Genomic DNA, 20,357 nt, shown 5'->3' with positions numbered 1-20,357 from the left:
GCCGAGCCTGCGAGCAGAGCCCGGCAGGGCCCCAGCGCTGCGGGCGGGAGCGGGAAAGCCCCTCTCGGGGGCCCGGCCGGTGCCTGGGGCAGGGCAAGGGCCGCGGGGCCGCCCGGAAGGCACCGCCCGGCCGGGGGGGCACGGTGCCTGTGAGCACCCCCCCCACGGGCCGGGGATGCCAAGGCCCAGACATCTCGCCAAGGCCCGGAGCCTGACTCTGACATGCTGCGTTCCCAAAATATTATAAATGAGAAAGCAAAGAAATATGAATTATTAGCGTTAATCACACTTTTGACAGCTCACAGTTCCTCAGTGCCTGCCTCCGGAGTCTGGGTTGTTCAGAGCCAGCGCAGCAGCAGCTGAGATGCCCCGCCATGCATCGCAGGCACTGCAGCAGCAACACTGCTGCAGGGATCACACACACCCCAAACCATGTGATTGCCCCCCAACCCCGGACACTGACACACAGAGTCCAAAGTGTATGTGTGTGGGGGGGGAAACCAACCCCCAAAAAAACACCCAAAAAACTGGGTAATTTACTTCACACCAGTAGCTATGTGTACCAGCATTTTCAACCAGGCATGGCCGCGCTGCCCCTGCCCTGCCTGCCCACCCAGCCTGCCTGCTCCCTGCACACGTTGGGTCCCAGCCCCAGCTACTGGGATTTGCTATGGCAGGGCCAAAGGGTAAAGGCCAGGCAGGAGTGGGACCTGTGGTGGATGCAGGTTGTTTGCTGTAATGTATTTGTGTTCCCTGAACAGTTTCCCATTAAATGGATTGAATCCTTGTCATCTTCTCCGAGCTCTTCTCCCCTGAGTATATTTCCTGCCTCCTTCACTTTCTGCCTGAAGTTGAATGCACTCTTTTCTCACCTGCCAATATTGGTATTCCAATTAATGTATTTGTTAGAAACAACAGTTAAATTGAGCATTGTTTTTGCTCAGTCTTCTATTTAGGCTCCATTTTGTTGCATACCTCCTGTTTTCTTTCAAGAAATCTCATATAAATGCAAACTAAAGTGGTGTCCCTTTAAAAATGTAGAGCAAAATTGTCTTTAGTAATTGCACCTGTAGGGAAGAGAGGTGAGAGCAAACTAGGAGGCAGAACTGATAAAAGGCTGCTATGAGCACTTGCCTCTCCCAGAAAGTGGGGTGTTAAGCTTTCTAGGCTAAGAATAGAGATGAGAGATAAAGGGGAAAATGGAGCATCCACAGTGTGAGCAGAAGATTATGAAGGTCTCTATAGCTGAGATTCTGAGGTGTTTTGAACATCCTATAAGTGAGGAGCAAGCCTGGGCTATTTGCTTTCAGTGTTGCTATAAAATGCAGCAGCTGTCTCAGGGGCTGTGCCCACCACTCCATTCTGTATTCATAAAAGGTCCTGGAAGTATTTTTATCCATGCTGATGGCACTGCTTCCTTCAAGGTGTACCACAAGTCTGGTAAGAGCATAGGTAGCTGTGGATGTCAAGGGCTGTTCCTGTAACAAGCTGAAATGTGGGGAGGTAATTTTTTTCCACTCTGTTTCACACACGCACACACTCCTCCCCTTCTCTCTGTGTTGTTATGAAGCTATTCTGCTGCCTACACTTCATTTCAAATGACTGTATGTGAGTGGTAATATGGAAGTACAGCCTACTTGTTTTTCTGATGGTGCTCTTGCCAGTCATTTGGTTCTAAGCAATAGCTGGGATGAAAGATCGTTACTGCTTATGTTATCTGAAATAAAGAGCTTGAAGCTTTATTAGTTGTCCTGCTCTGTTCATCTTCCAATGTATAGTTCCTTTGTTATAGTAACTCTCATGAGGGATCTATGATTGATGATTTCCCCTTTTTGTCACTATGTGGAGCCAGCAAACGGTAGCAGGCTTGCCTGTGCACCACTTGGTTGCACTGCTGCGGAAGTCAATGCTAAGCTAACTCTTCAGGGACAAGAGTGGGTAATAAAGAGTGAAGACAAAGATCCGGTGCCTTCCTTATGGTTAGATATCTGTTGGCAAACAAACAAAAAAAAAAATGCCCAGCAACAGTTGGTTTGGGGCTAAGGCTCAGAGTAAGAAGGGTATCCTGTGTTGCCTTCCAAGAGTACCCAAATACAGGCCTCCTTTCCCCAGTCAGGGGGGGTTGTTTCTTTATTGCCAAGAATTCTTTGAGTTTCTCTCTCTTGACAGGCATTCTAAAAGCTGTTTATCAATACTCATGCAGTTACCTTTCTCCCCCTCCCATCTTTTTTTCCTTTTCAGATGTTGGCAGCATTCAGCAGTCAGAGGACAAGGTAAGCCTGTGTCTTCACCTTCGTTACCTGGTGGGTGTACTACTACCCTGCTGTAGTAGAAGGCCCTCTCAGGAGATGCAGGTGTCTTTGGAAACTGTCAGGGGCTTAAATTTGCTGTGTCCTGTGAGAGTGACTCTGTCCCATGAAGTTTGAGGAATAGAACAAAGTGCTAGGACTGAACTCAGGTAAGACAATGGGACTGGCAAACAACGTGCACAGATGGTGCCTACTGTGGAGCAGCCCACAAGTCTTTTTGTTTTAATAACAGGTAACTTAGAGATGCTAGATAAGGCCATTTAAAAATCTTAAACTAGCTTATTTAGGGAGTCTCTTGGGCTACCTGATGAGCATCTAGCAGCATCTTGGGCCCTTCTCATCCTGAGAGATGCCCTCAGCCCTGAGGGGATGCGCAAGGCTGGGATGAGAGAGCTGTGAAGTTCTCCACAATGCTTTGTGCTGTACTGGTTCCTTGGTCTCTGCCTGCAGCTGTTGGAGTACTTAGGAGTGGTGATCTATGAAGCCCTGGACTGGGGAATTGACAGCCAAGTGGAGCGAGAACTGAGTGATCCTTTGGAGAAGCTGCTGTGCCTCATGTTGAAACTAGATGATGAGGCAATGAAACCGCCAGTCACCCTGCAGGATGTTATCAAGGTTTCCGTCTTCCCACTTAGTAAATATAGCAGTTTTAGAGGGGTTGGTGGGGCAATGCTGTTAACCAAGGGGCAAGACTATTTCTGGGAAAAAGCTGGGTAGCTTATTGGAGGACATAGAGGGAGCACGTGGCTTTCCCATCAGAGGGAAAAGGCAAAAGCCATCTTAGGTGTGTGCAAGTGCCTGTGGAAAAGAATTAAGAAGGAAGCTGAGCATGGCTCTAACGCAGCTGTGCCTGTGAACTCCTTCTGCACACAGTCACTGAATTTGATACCTAGGAGACAATGCATATTGAAAAATGTTACTGCAAGAACTGGGATTTCAGTGTCTCAACTCAAGTATTTTCCTCCTAACTAGAATTTAAAGGTACAAGAAACTTCCCATCCCTCAGTCTGATCAGGGCAGGGGAAAAGAAAAGGGCAAGTGTCTCCACCTGATGTATTTTTTTTGTGCTGTGGCCACAGTGGAGGCTTCCCCTTCCAGGTACTTAATTTATTTCAAAGCACACCTTATACAGAACAAGTTATATAAATTGCACAGCTACTTACATTATTGTACATATAAAACTGGACATCTTGCTTCTTTGTTCCTTTGCAGCTGCAATAAAAAAGCAAAAGTTACAAAGGGTCTGAGGAGAAGATGTTTTTTAATCATGGAATGAGAAAACTGAATCTCGCTTTATTCCATCCTACCATGTTTTTTTCATTTTAAGATTTCTTTTAAATAGCTGCACTTCTTTCAGGCCTGTGAGGAGCACTTGTCCAGGCCTTGTGAGGCTACCAGCCATTACGAAATTACCTGTAGGAGTCTGTTTACTGAATATATGGAACTTCAAAGGCTTGTGACCATCATCCAGACCTCCAAAGAGGTACATTTGGGGTTACCCCTTAGATGCTATTCCCTCTACCCTCACACACTCACCTAGTTCTTAAAATAACCTTCCTATTGCACTAGAAATGAAGTACCTAGCTGAAGGTCTATTTTCACAATACAAAAGGCTACTGTCTCTGCGCCTTATTAGTAGTTTATTGTAGCTTTTGAAAGTTTGGATGTTTGGGGTTTCTAGGCTTTTCAGATTAACATTAGTAATTTATACTGGATGGATAGATAGGGAATCACTGAACAGTGCAAGGTAACAATCTGACGTACTTGCTTCTCAGAGTCTGAGAAAAATGGATGTGGAAGATTCAGTGGAAAATCCCCTTCAGAAGAAGGAAAAACACTGGGTAAGGGATTTAATTCCTTCATTATGGGGGTTGGCGTTTTTTGTCTACCTTGGTTCTCTGAGGCTTTCTATTGACTCCTCTAGGAAAAGTAGAGCTTGAACACAAACAAAACTTCTCAGGTTGTTCCAGAGTTTAAGCTGTTTAAGTTTAAGACTTGTCTGCAAAACAAGCTGGGGAGGGAACTTGAAATTAAACTATTTGATGTGTTAACCTCACGTGGACACTTATTCTACACAAAGATTGTCTTTGTGGTTCAACTTAAACCATCTCCAAAAATTAAATTGGAGGCAGTCTTTGGAGTAAGTGTCCACAAGTAGTTACTCAGGCTGTTCTGCAAATGAGCCCCAAACTCCAGCTCTTGGCAGGAACTGACATGTGCTAAAAGCAATCTGTTCCTTTCTTGTAGCTGAACTGAAAACTCCCAGAAAACTGTTCTGTTGGTGGTAGTACTGGGGTGGACTAGTTCACCCTTATTATGTGGGGTCTGTGCTGGTTCAGGGCTGGAGGGTGCTGAAGTCCAGTAGCTCTGTCCATCTTTGTGGCTCTGCAGTTCCAGCAGCAAAAAGGGGCGAAGGAGGCTGCAGTTAGAGATGTAGCTCCTACCTTCTGCTCACTGCCTTTTTTTCCTTTTCATTCTGTCCTTCCACAGATTTTGGACTGTGTGTTTGGGGCAGAGAAAGCAACTTACTTTGCTCTTTTCAAGGCCCTACGCAGTCAGGGCTCAACCAGAAACAAACAGCTCTTCTGGCTGGAACTCTGCCCAGCATAAACAAATGCACTGTAGTCTGGAGACTGTGGAGACAAATGGCAAGCCCCGAGAGACTTGTGGACTTGCTCCCTTTGTCTAAATAGCACTTGCTTTGAAGCGTGCTCAAACTATTCGTATGAAAATGTTTGTGAAATGTGTGTTTGGGCATATTCTCAATTTTGTGATCTATTAAAATAAACTGGCAAGCTATCTCAAACCACAAACTCATCAACTGCTATAGCTCTTTTCTGCGGGGAATACATGAATAAATACACGGGCTTTGCCGTGTGGCCTGAAGGCCAGTGTATTTGGCCTCTGCTCCTTCAGGAGACATGAATTCCAAAAGCAGGATGTCTGTTGCAAATCCTCTGCCTCAAGTTTCCAAGTCCTTAAGTCCCTAAGCACCAGCTGATTGCATCGCTCTGACAAACTCTTGAGTTTAAAATAACCAGGATGCCAACTTCACTGGGATCCCACAGATGAGAGCTGATGCCTTGAGTGGTGCTGAGCAGCTAATGCTCTCTATGGACCAGACTTTTTCATGCCGACTGCTACAAAACAAGCCTTCTGAAACACAGATCACAGCCTGATTGCATGTAGTGCCGCAAAGTTTCAGCAGTCCTTATCCATACATGTCACAAGCCCATCTTCACCTTGAAATCTAAGCAGTGAGACCTTTTAAGAACACAGCTGTCTTACCACTCATCGGTTGAGCTGAACGCAATGGGTTTGGAGTGTTGTAGTGTTTTGTTGTATTGCACAGATGTGGGAAGTTCATGTAGAGTTTGACAATACATGGGATGGCCCAAGTAGAGTAACTGCAGTGTTCCAGTCAGTAGGGGAAGGAAAGTGTGAGTGATAATGATGTCGCCTACATCTGAGAAATGTTTTGGGTGTACAAGTTCCTCTGAAGTGGCCAGCTGAAGGCAATTCTTGTCCCAGAACTAATGCAGCAATATTACATTTACAGAAGTTTCTCTTCAGGTCATATCTTTTAGTAAAGTTCTGTCACCACATGAAATAGAACTCTAGAAAGTGCAAATGGCTCGGGATAAGTAATTTCAAAGGTATCTAATACTGATCAGTTTGCACAGAGGCTTTTGTGTGTTCTGCACAATAATAAATATAGCCTAGGTGATACAGCTAGTATGTGGTCAGTCTTTGATGGTTCTAGTTCTCTGGAGTTGAGGTATGATTGCACCAAAGTCAGGATAAAACAATGCAACAACAACAAAATCTGTCTCCTTGAAGGCAGCCATCAGTCAGAGCTTGCATAAGACTCTTCTGATATTTTACCAAGATATCCGAAGGGATAAGTTGAGAGAGGATGCTTCATGTTGTAAGTGGAAAAGGGAAAGGAATCTAGGTCAGAAACTTTGTTCTAAGCCAGTTTTCTAAAATGTTTTGCTTCCTTTTCACTGTTTATAATACAATCACTTGTTCTTACTCAATTTGCCAGTTGGGATCCGGATAAGCTGTTGACTTAGCACTTCCATTACAATGTTGTCTAAACATGCTATTGAGTTGATTATTTTTTTTCCTGTCTTAACTTCTGTTAAGTTACACTGCATGCCTAAGCATCCTCAGATATTAGTACAGGAACAGGATGAGCAGATGTCGGAGTTATCAGCTTGTGTCTCCAGGCTGAAACTGCTAACACATGCTGCTGTGAAGGTTAAAGTATGAGAACTCTTTCCCCTTGCCTTCCTCTTTTGTCTGTGGGCCCTTAAACCCTTGGTTTCTGAAAGTTCAGAGGATTTTAATGGATTTTATTCCCAGTGTTTTCTAGGATCCAGTAATACAAAAAAACGCTGGCACCTGGAGCACTTGCAGGAAGTAGATATTTAGGAAAATGAGTCTAGCTACCTGGCAGCAGAAGCTGTGTATTGCTGAAGTATGTTCATAAAGTTAATGACAAAATTTGGGAATGAGCCTGGTGAGACATCTCCCAGATACCTTGTTGTAAATTAACTTCTGCAAAGAGAAGCAACTCTCTACTCTGGTACTGTGCCCTGATTTGGAAGTGAGTTGATGGGGGTATTAAGGACACACTTCCATGTTTCTGAATGAATTTGGTTGCTAAGTGTGCCCTGTTACATGGAGGGAGGGGATGCTGCTCTGTGCATTCTAGCCAGTTGTTGACTTGACCCTCGCTGTTTTCCCCGAGGCATCCCTGTGGCCCAATGTCATCTGTGAACTGCAGAATGGTGTGAGGCTACACAAGGCCACTGAGCGACCACAGCATCACACACCTCCAAAAAAATTTGTCCGCTCTCCCTATGAAGCAATTTTGGATGATATTCAGCATAAGAGGTACACCCTGCGGAAGGTGAGTGACTAGAGTCAATGGGCAGCTTTGAAACCACATGCTCTATCTCATTTCTAAGCAGTATTTGTTGAGAACTCTTCTCCAAAAGCCTACCTTTCTCAAAGGTACTTCCAAGTCTGAAAGTGTCTGAGTCTCCCTCTCACCTGCAGCTCAACATTAAGATCACCTTGTTTGTCCACCCAGGTGCTTCATTTCCAGTAACTTTTTAGGTCAGGGTAGCCATGCTTTCATGAAGCTGGAAGGTAAACGTTTTCTCCTTCCAGTGGTCAGCCACTCCCTTTCCTGGAGCAATTATGCTTTTCATGAAACGAACCCTTTTCTGCTTATGCTTTCCACCTTGGACACTTCTGTCCTCCCCAGGCTCCTTGAGCTGAGCTGTACCTGACATCTCTTACTAGTTTCCTTGCCTTCCTGGATGTTGTGGGATGTGTGCAAGTGCAAAAGCACTTTTGAGCAAGTCCTTTGCCTTAGGTGGAGGCCTCTAGGCAGCGCACGCCAGCTACTGCAGGAGTTTAGTCAGGGTGAACAAAATGCTGAGCCCTTTCGGGGACAGTGCTGTGCTGACTCAAGTGGCTGGGGCTTCCAGCAACGTGGATGATTGAAGGTGACCAGACACAAAAATGTCTGGGGTGTCTCTAAAGGCTTGTGATGCTCTTCGTTTGCTGCAGCTTGAGCTGGGAATGAGCAGATCTAAAACATTGGCATAAGGCTTTGTGGCATTGGCATGCTTTGCAAACAGACGTCTTGGCAGAAGATTAGACAGAACTCTGCTTGTAATAAAGACTGATATTTTTAAAAGTGAAAACTTTGCATACCACACTAGACATCAGCTTTTTTTCCCCTTGTTGGTGCTGCTGGAGTACAGGGGGGTTAAAAGCCTCAACTAAACCATGCACCTCTATAAAACCCCATCTCTTGCTTGTCTTGACTGTGGCTCCAGTTTTCACATAAGGCTATGCCATTTCTCTGGAGATATCCTCTTGATTGATATATAAATGACTAGTAGTGGAAAGGAGACAATGCATACTTGTGTTCTTTTTCTTTGCAGTGTACTATATCAATGCAGTACAGAATAGTAACTCAAGGTGGCAGGATGAACTGGGTCTTGATTTTATTTTTTTCTTTCTTTTTTTATTCCCCCCCCCCCCCCCCCCCGTGGTTGAGAAGCACAAACACTACTAGTCAGAAATGCTAGAAGAAAGCATGCAGTGCTACTGCTCAGGTCTTTGTGATGGCTCTTAAATGAGGTTTTCCCCACCTGCAAAGCTATTTTAAAGCTTCTCTAGCAAACAGTGGTCTAATTTGCAAATGAATGAAAGCACAGCTAGTGTGGGAAGCCTTAATGTTGTTCTACCTGCACTCTCTTGTGTTCTGAAGTTGTATTCGGAGGGAAAGTAAATGGCATAGCCTCAAAGTAAGAGTGGGTGAACAAGGCAGCTAAAGACATGCATGTGCAGCTTGACTTTTTTGTCAGTTCTCCCCTATGCAGGGAGCATGGGGGTTGATAAGTGAGACAATCTGTCCCACATGAATACCTGCCCTGCAATTCTGTCTTGCTATTATTCATAGTTTATGGAACTGTAAGCCAGTCTCTAGGACTGTAGCTTATGCATACAGCTGTCTACTGCTTCAGGTTTTGTTGCAGTCTTGTTAACCCATTCATTTGCTCTTTTCCCTGGAGCTGAGTTCTCATTGCTGAATGTGATGTGACCGTGGTGCTTGTCAGGATCACTCCTGACATTAACATCTGAGTACAACCCTTTCCAGTGGCTTCTCAGAGCAGTTCATGAGCTGCTGGGGGTAGAAGGCTTTATGCTTCCTGTGCAAGCCTCCAAGGGCTGTGCAGCACTTCTGACTGCCCCTAGCTTGCCACAGGCAAATTGGTCTCTACTAAAAATCCACGTAAGTAAACCTCCTCATTGTGCACTTCCCGGCTCAGCTTTGTTATGCCTTCCCCACCTCTCCCATTCCCAAATCCTGATGTGAGTCATCCACTGTGCCACTGAATGGGAGGCTGTTCCAGTAGAGGAAGACCTATTGCTTAAGCATAATTTCTGCCCTTTCAGGTGATCATCGAGCAAAAACAGAGGACTCCCAGAGTTGATGTAGCTGCTCCCAAGCCTCATCTAAAGCCTGTACGTGACCTGGTGCTGCATCTAATGATAGCAAAATAAGATGATTCTGGAGCTGATAGGACAGTTTCTTGGAATACAGAGCTAATGTCTTAGCTACTGGTTCGGATTTGGAAGCTGGGGGTGTATTAACCATACTTAAATTTTGGGCAGACCCTCCTGCCAAAACACGGGGTTAGGAAAATGGGAAGTGATATCTTCATAGGAAAAAGACAATTGTCTCCCTACTTCCTCCACTGCTTCTTCCATTTGGAACGCTTTTTGGTCTTGAAAGTACGCCTGGAGTTCTTGGTTTCAAATCTGAAAGTTGCTAAAGTATTCTACTATTCATCTAAAGGTGTTCTCATGTGTATCTCATGTGCAGGGCCCAGGGCCCTCTTGAGTGAGAGGCACTTGTAAAATAGTGCCATTGCTGAAGGAGCAGTTCTGTCACCACTGGTCTCCTTGCTCTGTCCACTGTTTTTTTCTGGTGCCATGCTTTGCCTGCAGGTGCTGGAGAGGAAGCTGAAAGAGTGTGTGCCATTGGAGTCCAGCTGGCATGAACAGCTGATGGCAGAAATAAAACGACCACAGAAGCTTTGGTCAGCAGCATCAAGGGAAAATGGGAGCAGGCCCAAAGGTACTTGCTACAAAGTGACCTATCAAGCATGCAAGTGAACTCAGCATTGACTAAAAATAATGAATGGCCTTTGAAATGAAAGCTCACTTATCTTTCCCATAGCATGTATAATGCGATAGAGGTGGTATGGCATAAGAATAGTTCTTTCTAGAAAATCTGTTTATGGCTTATTAAGACTCAAAAGATGTTTCAACTTACCCTGTATTTATGGATGTTCAAACTTGTCTGTCCACTAAGTGAGAGAACAGGATTTTGACCATCAACTAAAACTAAAAGATTATGTAACTATCAGGATAAATTCTAGCCAAATCTCAAATTCTGATGTGTAGGTATCAAATTTGTAATTTCCTTGTCACAGCACAGTATCTTACCTTGTTGGTGTGTATGGGTTTTTTTGTTCCCCCTCTCCCCTGCAGAAATGCTTGTGACACCAAACATTGCCTTGAAATCTCCAAGAGAGAGTTTCTTAACTCTCCAAGATGCCAGTACTGAGGTTAAAATCGTCAGCACTACAGCACAGCAGCTGGGACCAGGAGTTCAGGTAAAGCTTTAAATGAAAGGACTCTGGAGAGGCACAAGTACTTCAGGCGTTAGAACTGCACACACACATAGCCTGAAACATCGGGTTCAAATCCTAGCGTGAGCAATCTTGTCTCTCAAAAGTGAATGAATGTGGTACTATGAGGTTCACAGAAGTCTTCCTCTACAGAAGCTCATACTGTATTTAAACACTGCTTTTTGTGGCATGACTGCAGCCTACAGAACCAAGGTCTACTCTGGTCTCTTAAAACTAGACCCTGCAGAAGTTTTAATATGCATAGGAGTTTGGCCCACATGGGCCAGAACTATTGCCACTCTTACCTCACAGTGAGGCATTTGGTGCTAGACGTATTGATATATTTGCATTTCATGTGGTGTGTGAGCTTGTGGAAGGAAAGCTTCATGATTTATTTTCAGGAAGCAAGTTCACTGGTGAATTCCCACTCTTTTGTGTGTGGAGGAATTTTGGGAGCACCATTCTTCAGTAAACTATGATACATAGTCTTGAGTTCTTTAACTCCTGGCTTGATCATGGAAAGCTTGACTACTGGGTTCTGGGATTCAGTCTGAGCATATTCAGAAATTCTGTGGAACAGAACTTAAGCCCTAACATATCATGTCTAGCACAGATGCACTGGCACACAAACAGGAATCTGTTTTCTGTAAACATTTCTGTCTGAAATGCAGTTGCTTAACGGAGGAAAACGGATATGAATTAATAAAAGCAGAAAATCTTAGCTCTATTTGCACAAGCCTGTGCTACTTGGAGGGATGTTCAGCATTTGAGAACCCTGTGGTTGATGTATTACTGCTAAACTAGAAGGACCTTCATACAGGAACTAATATAAACAAATCTATTTTCTGCTTTTCTAGAGAAGCTAGAAACAATGTTGTTGAGATACAGCGTTGGGTTAGTGGGGCACAGTCTCTTAAAGTGTTTCCTAGTGTTTCTACATGTGAGCTGGAGCCAGGAAAATGGTTCCAAGGTACTCAGAGTTGTACAGGGTGGAATTTGTGAAGCTGGTTCCTGAACAGATGAAGCTTTGGGGCTAATATTTGCATTGAATTTGGGTGAGAGAGAACAGATTAATTTGACTAGCTTGGCTGGAGCTTCATGATTGCAGGGGGAATTAACTTGCTATTCTTTTGGAATATAAAGTTGCTAAATGTATCACATTGATTTCTCTCTCCACTCCATTTTTGGCTGAGCCTTGAACTTTTCTGGTCAGTTCTGGGTAATCCTGGGTTTTGTTTAGCAGCAGCACTCCTGAGGAAGTGGGCCTGGTGTCTCTTGTATGCAGGTTAAGAACATCCTGTCCTCTGGTCTGCAGGAAACCAGTCCCAAGCTGCCTTTCAGGACCTGGCTTGCCTCAGCCAGCTCATCAGTAGTGCCCTGCAACAGCACAGGTCCGTGTACTTCTAGCCACACAGCTAAACCAGGTGACAAACTACAGTCAGTGGCCTGCTGGGTTCCCAAAGCCTTAGGATGGGTTCACTGTACACTTTCCCTCTGATCACCTGAAGTCACTTTACCAAAGAAGCTGCAACACCAAGTAATGAGTCTTGGGAGGTAGCCTTAGAAAACAGTTCCTTTGCAGTTGACTGAAGCTTGTATAGCTCCTGCAGCTTCAAAACAAAGATAGCATGTCCCCAAAGGGCTAACTGGAATTCACAGTAAAAGCTAAATGAGTGTTTTGAATGTTAAGTAGAAAGTGCACCACTTGATTTTATTAAAGTAAATGGTGCTAATGAAGCCTCATCACTGCTTACTGACAAGCATAATTACTGTAACGTCTGTGTTTTGTGATCTGAGCTGATGGGGATTGAGGGGGAGAGATGTAAGCCTTGCTACCTTCAGAAGGCAGTGTAGTGCTTTTGAGCATTCAGCTTTTGGGGTGAATACTTAGAAGCTGCCAGTTGGTTTGCTGCACCCTAAAACTCTTTCCTCCTATCCAGGTCTTGCAGCAAATTGCACGTGTCCTCATATGAGTGCACCCACACTAGAAGACATTAATCCTTGTGGTTTCCTGAATGCTGGCCAACAGCAGCTGCGTCCATGCAGAGGAAGGTCCATATCTTTGGAGAGAGGCCTGCAAAGCAGGGAACCTGTAAGTCCAGCATGTCAGCTAGCAAGCTTGGTCTGATACATCTGGTAATGACCAGAGCTTGCACCTTGATCCTGATCACAGAACAGTAAGCACGTTCTGTGGTTTTTGTCTTAAGAAGCCATGTTGTATACTGATCTTAAGTTGGGATATTATTCTCTCCTTGGAGACTGCTTAAGAGAAGACAGGATGCTGTAGTGTTCTTGTGGAGGCTTCCCAGTTTGAATGACATGAAATAAAGTTGTTCCTCATACAAGAAGAGGAAAAATAGCACTGCATTACTTGAAAGTGTCCATCAAGGCTTCCTCCAGCAGACTCCCAGTTGGTAGTGGGACCGTTCTGATTTCTCAGTCTCCCCTCACTCTTTCTAGATTCTGTTATGTTCACAAACATCCTTTAAGCTGCAGTAAAGGGAATAAGTGGTAGTCAAAATATAGATAGCACAGCATCAGTGACTTTTAAATGTATTTGGTACTGAAGTCATCAGGCTCTGAACGACTGTTGTGGGAGCAATACTGGGGTTTGTGTGCTTCTGTGCAACCTTCTGAATCCTGGACTCTCCCTGTTGTGCCCTGACAAGGTGTGCTGTGCCCTTGCTTCCTTCTACATCCTTCCCTGCCCCACCACTGGCAAGTTTCCAAACTGGCCATAACTGTGTGACCTCTTTATTCAGCGGGGGGCGTCGTGTGTGTGCGTGCAGGTAGGCTGGGCTTTCCATCTGGGGATAAAAGCACCGTTGTCTCCTGGTCAGCCACCAGACCATAGCTGCCATTTGTGTGGGCCCACTGGGTCTTGGGAGAGAGAAGGCAAGAGTGTGCTATGCTGGTGGAAAGGGATCCTGTACCTAAGAAGGTCCAGAGTTCCATCTGTGCTGGGCTCCATGCCAAAGGGTAAAAATTCCCAGAGACTGGCTCTGGAGGTGATATTAACTACTGTGGTGACAGAGGGACCTGCTTTCCTAATGAGGTGTCAGAAAGCTGCTTGAAAACTATAACAACCACTGAAACCTCTGTAGTAGTTTCTCTGCTAGTATTGTCACTCAACTGATACTCCCCAACACCAGAAAAGCTGAGTTTTGGGGAGAAATGCTCCTGAGCCTTTTGGGACCCAGTTTTGAGGATAAACTCCCCAAATACCTGCTTCCTTCAGCTTAACTTCTGTCTTTCAATAGGACTGTCCCTTTCCTACCAAGTGGTCACCAACAACCATTGCTGACCTGATTGGAACCAGATATGCAGTGGTGGTGCTGGAAGGGCAAGGCTTCCTCCAAGGAGGTAGTGATGGTGTCTTTCCAAGAGCAAAGGTATGTTTCTTCTCCTTCTCTTTGTGCTGTTCCTGCCTTTTCAACAGCTGGCTGGCTTCACAGCCCCCAGTGCTGAGGTGCTCTCTGTCTCAACTTATCCTGTTCATGCAGCTGACCTGAGTTTGGCCCTAGGCTGTAAAAATCTTTTAATACTGGTACATACAGTGATGGCTTCTAATCGGGCTTAAGCTGTGTAAGTTGCCTAGAAAGTAATTCAGCCTTTACTTGATACTTCTTGTCTGTTATTTCCACACTAGGAGAGCTGACTGTTGGCCAGATCTGAAATCACAAAGTAATTAATTAGGTTTTGGTACTGCTAAACAGTGAAACAAAGGCTCTTAACTCAGGCTCTCACACCTGAGTTGTGCTGACTCAAACCACCTTGCTGAGTGGATGCAAAGGCTGGGGAGATGAGGGGGACAGGGAATGACCTGCAGCACAGGACTGTTGGCTGCCCATTCTGCTTAACTGCTGGCTTATTTAGAATCCCCTTCAGAGGGGGTGTTGCAACCAGCCCCTCTAGAGAAGATGATGTGAGTACAAGCCCTTTGCATCGCAGATGTGAGGAAGTCCCTGCTACTTGGCTTAGGGGTCAGCTTCTTGCCCTCACTGTTTAGCCGTACAGACAGAGTCGAAGGGGTTTTACTAGCAGACCTGTGCTACTTCTATACTACATACTTATATAATTGTCTGTTCCTGAGACTGAATCCTTGTTTTCTTCTCACCTTACTTACCAACCCTGCTTTAACTTGCTGCTCTCTGCCTATTCTAAAATGGCTCTCTTACTCTCTTTGTGTTCTTGCTGCTGAAGTTTTTTTAGCTTTCTCAGGCTTTGCTTCTCAAGATAATATCACTTCTGACTGCCAGCTGTGTATGAATGTGTTCTTTTTTGTAAAGTTCAAGCAACTCATCAGCTTCCTTATGACTCATTTTTTGCTTCAGGATTGGATTCAAATTTGCCCTGACTTAATCTCTTCGGGATTGCTGCAGTCTACCTCAAAGAATGTCTCTCTTCTTCCCTCTTTCTTAACTAGCTACTGTTACACTCTTGCACAATACAGCTATTGTTTGCTCAAGAGCCTTTTTTTAAACTCCTGTTGTCTGGCAGCTGCCCCAAACCTCTGCATCATAAAAACACTGGCCTACAAGTAAGACTTTTTTGCCTTTTTAGCTTTTAATTCCTGGGTCTTTGCTATCCTTTATTGGACCTCTGTTATTGTATGTGGATCTAAAGCCTTTCGAAGGTTGGTTTATGTGTGTGCTCTTTGGCAGGCAGTGGATACTGTTGGCACAAAGGTATTTCCCATTTGCATTCACAAGTAACTTTCCTTTCCACAGATCTGTTTCAGCTGCCATAAGCAGATGTTTCTTAAGTGGCCTTACAGCTGTTACCTCTGCAGCAGGTGAGCTGGTACAAAAGGACTGAATGAGGAGGGAGAAGAATGAAAAAGCAGTGCTGAAAACACTCAGTATTCAAACAGCTGTAGTAGTGGATAGGAACAGGTTGCTGAGACCTTCAGTTTTGCCTTACTGCACAAGCCAGGCTGAAGTGTCTACAGCTGTAGAGGATGTGGAAAAATTTGCCTCTGAAGTGGTATCTCGATTTTAACTTTTAGTATCAAGCTAGTAATAACCAAATTTATTGTGCAAGTATTAGATTCAATTTCTCTGAGATCACTGTCTCTGCATTTTGCCCTGAAGGTTGAATTTAATTTCAGTCAAGGGCTTGAGGAGGTTCTGGAAGAGGCTTTTTACCAGAATCTTCTGTTGAGGACTGAAAAAGTGAACTCCAGACTCTGTGACTGGGAAAGAAGTTGGACCTACTTGTATCCACTTAATGTCAGGGGTTTTCTGTTCATGGGAGAGGAAAAGAGGACCTTCAGGCTCATTAAGACTCACTTAAATCTATTTGAAGCAGTGGTAAAGCACTGAATTGATTATAAGCAACAAGTAAACAACCACTGGGAATTGAGTAACTGTCTGGTGGTAGTGCTAGGGTGAAAAGGAATGGGCATTTGCAGATAAAGCCTTCAAGCTATGGATGCTGACACACTTCAGATGATTTAAACTAGGATAAATATGAGGACTGGCAAACTGAATAGGGGAGTTTTAAACTTGCTCGCTTTGCCATCAAGTGATTGTGCCACAGTCACAAATTAAGACTTACTTGGGAAAGTCACCCTTAGCTACAATATTGATGTCTGCTGAGCTTTACTCAAATGATCATGCTGGGAACTTTTTTCTTTTAGTGTTGTCTGCTGTGACTGCTGCATCAAGGCAAGTTGAGTCTTTACAACAGGCTTTACCTTTTCTGTTTTCCCTGCAGCTCACCCAGCCATAGGAAGCTTTCCTTCATCCCACTGATACCTCAAATCTACCCTCTAATTTATTTCAAAGAAAATAGAAGAGAGAATATTACGAGGTGCAAAAGCAGCCAGGGTGTCACAGACATCTCTTGTCATACTCTGCTAAAACAACTCAGGTTCTTCTTTCTTTCATCCTGTGTAAATTGGCTGGGATTACTCTGTGCTCTATTTATACAAAGGTCAGAAAGTTCACTGTGTTAATATCTGTCTTCTAAGTGCACTAGTAGATCAATTGCATGCCATGCAAATTTTCCTGCTAAGGAGGATGTGTTTCCCTGAGAACTCAGGTGACTTGTGTTGTGATTCTAGATGTCCATGCCCTTCAGAACGTGTGTACACCTCCCACTTCACTTCCTAAAACTTTTGAGACTCTCCAGAGAGGAGGACCCAGCTACTCAAGAGCAGAAGAGCTCAGAGTTGCTGCATGAAATAGAGCACCAGGAGTGTTTTGGGTAAGCTGGGGACAGGGATGTTCTGTTTTTACATTGAAAGTTGTTACCAGTTACTTGTGTGTGCAAACATGCAGACAGCAGGATGTAGTGTTATGCTGGTTAGCTGGATGTTATGCTGAATGACTGGTTTAAGCCACTGGTCTGTCTAGTAGTCTGTAGTTCTCTGGAAGTGGTGTGGATTTTAGATGACCAAAAGGGAGGACATGTAGGTGCTCTGAAATCCATTTTGAGTTTCAGCTATCAGGTTTCCAACATGGGTCCAGAAGTGTCCATATTAGCCCAGACATAGAAGGTTCCTTGTGACAGCTTAATTTGTATGAGAATTCTGTCCCCCACAGCTAGGGGTCTGTCACTACAAGCCAGGAGTAGCCTCTTCATACCTAAAAATAAAATATGCTAATGGTCTAAGTTATAACTGACTGAAGAGTAAGATCACAAAGGGTTTCTCAATTCTTCCAAACACATACAGACACCCTTTCCTTTTTGTCCTTAGAAAGGGAACTATTTCAAAAAGAGCTTTTGACAATTCTGAGTGGAAGAGACAGACCTTATGCATGTAAGTGCAATATCTAGGACTGGAAACATACATTATCTCTTTCCTTCTTTCCAGATCAGTTATATATTCTACTGGGGGAACAGGTATCTTTTCTCTCTGAAACCATTATTTAATGTAGCCAAAATAGTCACAGCAGTTTCTGGTTCAAAGGCTCATACTTAAGTTGCCAAAAATCAGGGATAGTGTTCACTATTGAAGTTAACTGTGTGGGGCAGTGGTTTGGTCTGTGTTACGACACAGGTGCTGCAAAAGAGGTCTGAGTGACTGCATTACTGTCATACTTCAGGATGGCAAAAAAAATTTTTAAACAAAATCCTACAGCATAAGGCTCTGGCCATAACCTCAGTTCAGCCACTGATATCCATTAGCCCTTTGGCTGACATACTGTCAATAGAGAGAAAATGTCAGTAAATTAAGGTGTTCTGGTGCTTGGTAACATTCCAAAGTGAAGCCAACTGCTCTGCTGAACTCATGCATTTAGCTAAATCACTTAGCAATGTAGGGTCATGCTTGTGGGGAAAGAGTGGAAGAGCACCATGCCCTCTAACAGAAACCTGGGTCAGCTTTCCCGCTTTTCTTTTTCCCTCTCCCACTCCAGTGTACCTGTTATTTTGGAGCCCCATTGCCTAGCACAGCCTCTGTGCTGTTACACAGGGACCATGGCAGACTGGCTGACTGCAGACATCTGTACGCGATGTGAGCAGTATCTGTTGAACATGGCTTCCAGTCAACAGCAGAGCATCCCTCTCAGGAGAATTTCTTGGCCTTGAACCAAACTGGAAGTGCTCTACTATACATTTATCCTGTCACTTGTTCTGTACCTGAAGTAAATTAAACAGCTTTTTGCACCTACTGGCATAAAAGGCTGAATAAAAGACCTCTCTGCTGGTTAGTCTAAGCAGGAAGCACAGTTAGTATTTATGTATTGTGAAGTGTTATAAAGCTTTGTGGTTTTTAGAACTGTTTTAATTCTTTTTATGTGTCTTTGGGGAAAATAAATGTTGAAGCACTGTCACGCCTCTAGCATTTCCTCCTTTGCACCTGCAGTTGTCATTGTTTTATGGTAACGTTTGCATTCATTGCCGACAAGACTTCACCCTATGTAATGGGGAACCCTTTAACCTAAAACCTCTGTTTCTGAGAGACTTGGAAATTGGAGCTCTGGGTTACGTGATCACATCACCATGCATTTTGCAAACACACTCTTTTCTGGTAACTTGCTAAAAACCGCTTAAAACTCCCTGCTCTGATGCATGTAACACTGTAGCAATGGCTGTCAGGCAGCCTGCTAGCTTAGGAAGTGACCTCTTGGTTTGGTTTTTATCTGTGTGCTCCAGGTGCTTTGCCACCAGAGCGCTCTGCTGCATGTCACCTGGTGCATGTCACCTGGTGTATCTCTATGCCATCATCATCACCTATGGGGCAGATGGTTGTTCTTTGTATTGGCCTTAAGCTTTGCACTAAACTGGACTGTTACAACATATGACATTCTAGAAAAATAAAGCATGTTTTGGTAAATTCTTTGTGTGGCTAAAACCAAAAATAGGATATTTGATAGTATGTCTGTTTCTCCCCAGGAATTGCCTGTATGGAAGGGGTGTAGGTGCTCTGGTGGAGTTCTTCCTGGTGTGTTTTGCAGGGCCTGGATAGACAGTGTTGAAGGATACAATGGACTTGTAGTTGCAATGAGTCACGCTGAAGAAAATAATGGCTGGATAGGGCCAGTTCTTCTAGATAAAGGAGAAAGGAAAACATGTTTAAGCTGAGCCCAGGGTCTGCATCCAAACTGCCAGAAGGGTCAACACCTCCAGCTGACTTATACTGGCCTAACTCCGCTTCCTCTAAACTGCCTGTCTGTAAGCTGATGCCTATTTGCAGGTTTGGGCAAGCTCTGCAAGTAAATGAATGTGGGGAAGCTGGAGCCTGTGCTTCCTTTTGGATTAAATTCAAGTGTTCCTCTTCCTTCAGTCAATTAGGAGGGGTGCAGCCTGCCCGCCCAGGTCCTCTCCTGCATGTGCTAATTGCTGGTGCTGCTGGGAGGCACATCCATATCAGGCAGGTGGGCTCCTTGCAGGCTGCAGGGAATGGCAGCCAAGCCACAGCTGCGCTTGCTGGCATGATGGGCGCAGTGTGGGGCCGGGGGCATGAGGTGCTCTTGGAGGCTTGCTGAGTGAGGTCGTTTACAGAGCTAAAAATGAGCTGAGATCAGCCCGTTTTGATTAATGTGCAAGCCCAAGATTCTTCTTGGAGCCTGGGTGCAGCAGTATGGGGAGAAGGTATCTATGACTCTGAGACAGGTTTCAGTTTACCTGTAAAGCAAAGGCAGTTCTAGGTTCTGTCTCTTGCACAACTGCTGTGGTGCCACATGGGCTTTTTTTACTGGTTTCCCCTTTTCCTTCCTTGTGTCCATGAGCAGGGTAAGGAAATGCTCTCACTTGCAGAACCAACAGGCAAAGGGGTGGGGGATGGATGCAAAAGGACAGGACAGCCTGAGCTTATCTGCCTATCCCTGATCTAGTAGAGCTGTCAGGAAGACTGATGTTCCCATCACTCCTCTCTCCTCTACTGGTTGCATTGGTCCCCGAGTGGGCTGGTAAAAACGCTGTCCCCTGCTCAGGAGTGACACTAGTCCTTCTTCAGCTCTTGCTCCTAATCATGGCAAGTCTTGACAGCTTGTGGGTGCAGGCTTACTAGAAATGTACATCTATTTAAACACAGCCAAAGAACCTGGTCATCTCTTTTCCCCGGCCAAGGATGGCCTTTTCGAGGGAGCACCTGGGAGCCGTGGAGTGCAGGGAGGAGCAGGCGCAGGTATGGTGCAGGCAGCCTGAAACCAGGGCATAGAGTGGGAGACTCACATGTGGAACTGATCTGCAACTAAATCTTAAAGGCACCAGAGCAGCACTTTCCAGGGATGCAAAAGTGACTCTGCAAAACCTGCTCTGTTCAGAGCCCCTGAAAGGTGATGGTTTGGAGAAAAGCCTTTCCTTTATGAGCACACAGTGGGATTTGATCTGTTTTCTAGGTTTTTTGCTGGTTCCTTTCATTATATGGACC

General features: G+C 44.7%; 1 protein-coding gene across 1 annotated transcript; it reads left to right on the top strand.

Moving 5' to 3' along the window:
- The first annotated feature begins 121 nt into the window (after window positions 1-121).
- On the top strand, window positions 122-18,311 carry LOC308065527 (protein spire homolog 1-like). Its single transcript, XM_080391594.1, has 16 exons — window positions 122-1,440; window positions 2,242-2,273; window positions 2,760-2,924; window positions 3,667-3,792; window positions 4,085-4,150; window positions 7,066-7,227; window positions 9,294-9,362; window positions 9,849-9,978; window positions 10,395-10,519; window positions 11,820-12,017; window positions 12,426-12,626; window positions 13,795-13,926; window positions 15,265-15,329; window positions 16,176-16,203; window positions 16,602-16,744; window positions 17,899-18,311. The coding sequence occupies exons 1-16, from the start codon at window positions 1,200-1,202 to the stop codon at window positions 18,068-18,070; spliced, it is 2,055 nt and encodes a 684-aa protein (XP_080247720.1). The 5' UTR covers window positions 122-1,199; the 3' UTR covers window positions 18,071-18,311.
- The last annotated feature ends 2,046 nt before the right edge of the window (window positions 18,312-20,357 follow it).

The sequence above is a fragment of the Falco punctatus genome (genome assembly GCF_963210335.1).
Source record: "Falco punctatus genome assembly, chromosome: 6".
Taxonomy (NCBI): domain Eukaryota; kingdom Metazoa; phylum Chordata; class Aves; order Falconiformes; family Falconidae; genus Falco; species Falco punctatus.
The sequence above is the reverse complement of the archived record's forward strand: the minus strand, read 5'-3'. Positions and strand labels throughout refer to the sequence as shown.

Excerpts from the sequence above, each read along its gene's own strand:
- LOC308065527 (XM_080391594.1), top strand. The coding sequence starts at position 1,200 with ATGGAGCATCCACAGTGTGAGCAGAAGATTATGAAGGTCTCTATAGCT. Across the intron at positions 9,363-9,848 it reads CCAAGCCTCATCTAAAGCCT|GTGCTGGAGAGGAAGCTGAA; the intron begins GTACGTGACCTG and ends CTTTGCCTGCAG. Across the intron at positions 12,627-13,794 it reads GCCTGCAAAGCAGGGAACCT|GACTGTCCCTTTCCTACCAA; the intron begins GTAAGTCCAGCA and ends GTCTTTCAATAG.